The sequence below is a fragment of the Spinacia oleracea genome, chromosome 1 (genome assembly GCF_020520425.1).
Source record: "Spinacia oleracea cultivar Varoflay chromosome 1, BTI_SOV_V1, whole genome shotgun sequence".
Lineage (NCBI taxonomy): Eukaryota > Viridiplantae > Streptophyta > Magnoliopsida > Caryophyllales > Amaranthaceae > Spinacia > Spinacia oleracea.
Genome location: NC_079487.1, coordinates 133,245,752 through 133,251,303, shown reverse-complemented (window position 1 = coordinate 133,251,303; position 5,552 = coordinate 133,245,752). Strand labels below are relative to the sequence as shown.

Sequence of the window (5,552 nt, the reverse complement as noted above, 5' to 3'; positions counted from 1 at the left end):
AAAAACATTAAGGTGTGATTTAACAAAAAAAAATTATATAAGATCATATTTCGCAAAATTTGAGTTATAAAATGTTATTTTTTGACAAATTTGCCAAATTATAAAGACAAAATATTGGTTATAAAGGCAAAGTAGTGGAACAAGATTTGTAATGAATAGAAATTGTTGTGCTACAGTGAGAGAAATACTGTGTTGAAAATTTGAGTTATAAAAAGTTATTTTTTTGACAAATTTTCCAAATTATAAAGACAAAATATGGGCTTATGCCCAATAGGAATATAAAGTACTCCCTCCGTCCCAAATTAGTTGTTACACTTTCCTTTTTCGTCCGTCTCAGATTAGGTGTTACACTTTTCTTTTTCGTCCGTCCCAGATTAGTTGTTACACTTCTAAATAAGGAATGACCCCACAATTATTATATTGTCTCTCTCTTCCCACTAAATTGTTTTTGTTCCGACACCCTCTCTCATTCAATTAAAAAAAATACCCACTAACTCCTATCACATCTACTTTTTCAATAAAATAATAATTGATAACCACACTACTACTTATCGCATTAAATTATGTGCCTAAGAGAGTGTAACAACTATTCTGAGACGGAGGGAGTATAAAAAATGACTTGGGAAAAAAAATGAATGAATAATGTCAAAGGATGATTCTACTTATAAACACAAAGTATATTTTTGTATATAGCCGGTCAAAGAAGTGAGAAAAATTGCTAGTAACCCACTCCACTCCATTTCTCACTAGGAATGAGTGAATGACAAATTGACAATAGATTGGATTTAGATTAGGTAAAGCTTTACTTGCATCTATCATTTTATCAATTTGATCTATCCATTAATCACCCAATTCAATCTACACGTTTTATCCACGAATGAGGATAGATGCGGGTGATGAGTTAAGCGAGTCACATATAGATGCAGTGGAATAGATTGATAAGTGTACGGATGCGGCTAGTAGGGCTGGTAATCCCTGACCCGACCCAATAACCGACCTGAAATTACTGAGAGAAACCTGAACATGACCTGAACCGAACCGAACCTGGATGACCTGAAATCAACTAGTTTGACCAATTTATCATATTTTGTTGTAATATTATTATTTACAATATTTCTAATATTTTTAACACAATCCGAAATCGAACCGAAACTAAACCCCCAGCCCGACCCATTAAATCGAATTGCGACTGCGGGTGAAATTCCACACCATCACCCGATCCGAATCTACTTCTCTTTTCAGTTTTCACGGAGTAGTAAAATCCTCGGACAGCTTTGTTCAGAGCGCTTTGTTTACTCAAAAGTCCAAAACCGTCTTCCTTCATTCTCAGGCAGCTAATCACTATCAAAACTCTTCATTTCTTGAATGAACTCGCTCAATCTTTTGTTCTTTACAAAGTAAGTCTCGCCACTTCCTTTTTTCTTTCCCTCCAATTTGTTGGTTGAGACTGATTTTAAGTTTCCAATTCAACTTCTGGGTAGATTTATACTCGAAAAATCATGAATTCCAATTCAAAGAAACACCAAAATTGTGATAAACAAGGCAATTGCAAAGATAGGTTAAGTGAACTTCCAGATGAATTACTTGTCGACATTCTATCTTTTTTGCCAATTAAAGATGCTGTTAGAACTGTCTTACTTCGCCGATTTGGTAACCTCTGGACATTGGTTCGTACTATTGAATATGATTTCAAACTTGGCGGTCTGTTTATGTGGATGGTGATGAAGTACCACAAAAGTCGCACAATTGACAAGCTTGAAATTCGGGATAAATGTGGACCAATGAAAGAAGAGTTGATGGAGTTGATTAGTTTTGGTTTTAAAAAAAAGACCAAGGTATTGGGTATTCATTATTATGAGCCTCGGCTTCACTATAGTTTTTCTGTTCCCCCCCGTGTTGTTTGGAGAAATCAATTCATTGTTTCACTTCATCTTACTAATGTGTACCTCGGCTTCACTCGTTATAATCAGATTGATATGGTATCACTCAAGAAATTGGAACTTAATTTTGTGCGTGTGAGTAATGCGAGGATCAAAAATCTGTTATCTGAATTCCCTTGTTTACAAGAGTTGGTTATTAAGTATCCTTCTGAGTTACAAGCACTGGATTTTGATGCTCCGAACATTGAGAAGTTGGAGCTTGATCTTTGCTTGAAAATAAGAATGCCCGATGGCTCGGGTAGGAGTCGTTACGACGAACGTTTCTCGCTTAATTGCCCTAACTTGAAGGTATTGCATATCAATGAAGTATGTTTGGAACTTCTGGATTTGATTGATGTTTCATCTGTTCGTGAAGCCAAAATCAAAGAGTGCTGTTTGTCTCGCGACTATGTTGATTATTTTAGAAAATTGCGCAAGAAGTTTCGAAATGCTAAGATTATCCAATTGGGAAATACAGCTTATTTGGTGAGTTTCTGCTTCCTTGTTCTTTCTTGTGAAGAACCTTGCACTTTTGGATTATTTCTACTTCCAAAATCATGTCTATTGTCTTGTACAATCGTATATAATCTTTGTGCTCTTTTGTGGGATACAAAAACCTAGTTGTTTGAATTATATAGTTATTCTTGAAAATGTAATTTATCTCAGACGGGTGAAACTGTATGGTAAAAGATGTTACTGTGTGGGTGAATCATAGGTTTTATTTCTGGATATTAGGGAGAAGGTAATGTAGTTAAGTTACAGTATTGTTCTTCACTTTCTAGTAGCTGAAATTCGCTACATTTTGAGGGATGAAGCAATGAAGCAATGAGTCATGTAGTCGAATAGAACAATGTTTACCAATGCTTTCTATCTGTCTGTTATTGGGTGTTCATTGCTTAGTTTTTCACACTATTATTTGACAAAAGTGGAATATTTCTAATGTTCTTTCTTTCTTACTAGGAACTGGGAAAATGTGGTAGTGAGAAACTGGCTTTTCGAGAAAATCAGTGGACTCGTTTAGCTTTGAGGCCTGTAAGCCATGGAAGCTGTCTGCTAGGCATCTGTAGATCGCTGATAAACTCACAGTGCTTGAAGGAACTTATTATATATGCACATGTGGTAAGTCTATCTGTAAATCAAGTTTATGTAGCTAATATTTTGGCCAAAACCTTGATTTAACAGAGAAAATTTCATGTAACAGGAATTTTTCTGTGACTGCAATATGCTTCTGGATGAGCTTTCTTCTCCATGTGTGATGCAGCAACTCAAAACTGTCAAAATTCGTGAATATGAGAAACCTTGTCAAGTTCTTCTTCAGCTGATAAAATTTGTGCTCAAAAGTGCAGTCATCTTGGAAAGATTTGTTATTGTCTGCAAAAAGAAGGATGAACTTCAGTCAACAGAAGAAAAAGATTTCATTTTGCAGTTATCAGGATTGCCAAGGGTCTCACAGAAGGCAAAGGTATACGTCATTGATAAGAAACAATAGTAGTGCATATAATATAGTGCATGTTTATAATGAATGATATCTTTTGTTTAGGAGATAGGGACCCCTGTTGCAAAATTCAGTGTTGTTGCTACTGGTATTGAACTAGTGTTAATGTCAGAGATTGCTAGGAAAATTGTTCAGTTATAGTGATTTTGGTTCTTCAATTTGTAGTCAGATGCGGTTTGTATATGTTGTTGCTAGATGCCATGAGCTCAATGTTATGGACATGATTTTGTCATAGAATTAATTGGTGTATCATGTATATAATATTAAGCATCAGATGCTGCTCTTTGATATTATAGCAGCCTGTTTGTTAGGTAGTTAAAGTAATGAGTTTTATGTGATTTTAGTAGTTCCTTAAGTAAGCGTCTCTTCCATCCTCTGTAACCACCGTTTCATCAATATGCTCCTTCATAATGCATATGCTTATTATAACATAGTAATGCAATAACAACATCTTTGTGTGCTTATTAACCTACAAGAATTTTTTTTTTTTGGTTGTGAAAAGAGAGTTACAAAGGGGTAGACGAGATAATCTCACTTCTTGGGGTACCACCTTTCAGACTTTTCCAACTAAATTAATTAGTTGACTTTCACTGTATATGAGGATGATAAAATGCTCTCTCTATCTTTCAATGTGAGTATGTGGGGTATTTTTTTATATTATTTAATGTTTGTGGGGCTTGTGAATTGTGATTCATCATCTATGTGTATTTTTTACATAGTGAATTGGTGGGTTTTCTCAGAAGTCGGGGTTCCCACAAAAGTTCTTGCCTTCCTTGTTTTTGCTTCTTCCCTTTCATGTTTGATTTGCCTGCTTATGTTTGATTTGCCTACTTACTTACTACGGAGTAAAACAGAAGAAATTAATAATTATGATATCATGTGAATATGTGACGTGTTAGAGTTATGGTATATCTAGGGTTCTAATGTGTTTAGGAAATTAGAGATAATTTTGATTTGATCATAAAAAAGTCTCTAGCCGGTGGGGATACATGAATTAAAAATCCACCGGCTGGATTTGTTGTGATGTTGTGATTTGTTTTAGGATAAAAAAACTCAAATCACCAGGGAAAATAAAACAAAAAACAATACGCTTAGAAAATTAACCAAACAAGAATATTAATACAACCCTACATGCATGATGATGAGGACATGCACATTGTCTCCCTTACAAACATACAAACTTGGCTTAATGCAAATAAAAACCCACACTTGAAAACCAATAAAATTACTCATTTTAAATTGGGCCAATTCCTGATTCATAATAATCACCTTTGAAATGAAAGGCGTGAGTTAAGGGCACTCCAACTAACACTATAAATCTCATACCCAGTATCAGTAATAGTAAGGTTGATGCCTGAAATCGTCACAATAAACGGCGGGCGAACGGCACGGATATCTTCATCAACACCATCGTGTTCAAAGGACAACCACCAATTACCATCAAGATCTTTAATAGTCATCTTCCTCGACGTATCGAAAGCTGTATGTGTGATCTCGTACCTGCTAGAGTAGCTCCAAAGGGGTATGTAACCTTTGCTGTTATAAGACTCTGTTTTTCCAGTAGCTATATCGCCGCTTGTTTCGTACCATGGGTTGTAGAATTTGACGGTATTGCTAGAGCTGTTTGTGATTTGGCATAACCACACCCACCCCCAAGTTGGAATACCATGACTTTAGGGCTTCCTCTGTCGGGTTTTCGCCCAAATGGGCTGGGCTGGGCTGGGATTGGGTGTTCTTCTGATTGGTACCTGGTATCAGCCACCTCTAGGCTGCTGCTTGACATTGTTAATTAAGATTTAAGAGGATGTTTGTAATTAATTGCAATTAAGCTGGATAATGAAGCTTTAATTAATTTGGTTTTGGAGTGAATGATGCTTTAATTTTGTGCTTGTGTGACTGTTATATATTCATGTTCGTTCATATTTATACACCGATCCATGTTTTTCTTTAATTGAGTTGCTATAACAATTGACTACGTATCATTATTTTCGTAAGTGGGTCCTATTTAAATACAAGTTTGGATGAATTTCATTTTTACTCCCTACGTGGTAACATTCGCATATTGATATTCTTAATCCGACCTAGTGGACCCGATGAATTTGTCCGACCGTTTAAAATCCGAACTGCTAGAATCTGCG

General features: G+C 35.6%; 1 protein-coding gene across 1 annotated transcript; it reads left to right on the top strand.

Annotated features, from left to right (window-relative positions):
• Positions 1–1,227: 1,227 nt before the first annotated feature.
• On the top strand, positions 1,228–5,266 carry LOC110799215 (F-box/LRR-repeat protein At1g55660). The gene is made up of 4 exons (XM_056829677.1): positions 1,228–2,405; positions 2,880–3,038; positions 3,121–3,381; positions 4,745–5,266. The coding sequence occupies exons 1-4, from the start codon at positions 1,500–1,502 to the stop codon at positions 4,751–4,753; spliced, it is 1,335 nt and encodes a 444-aa protein (XP_056685655.1). The 5' UTR covers positions 1,228–1,499; the 3' UTR covers positions 4,754–5,266.
• Positions 5,267–5,552: the final 286 nt, after the last annotated feature.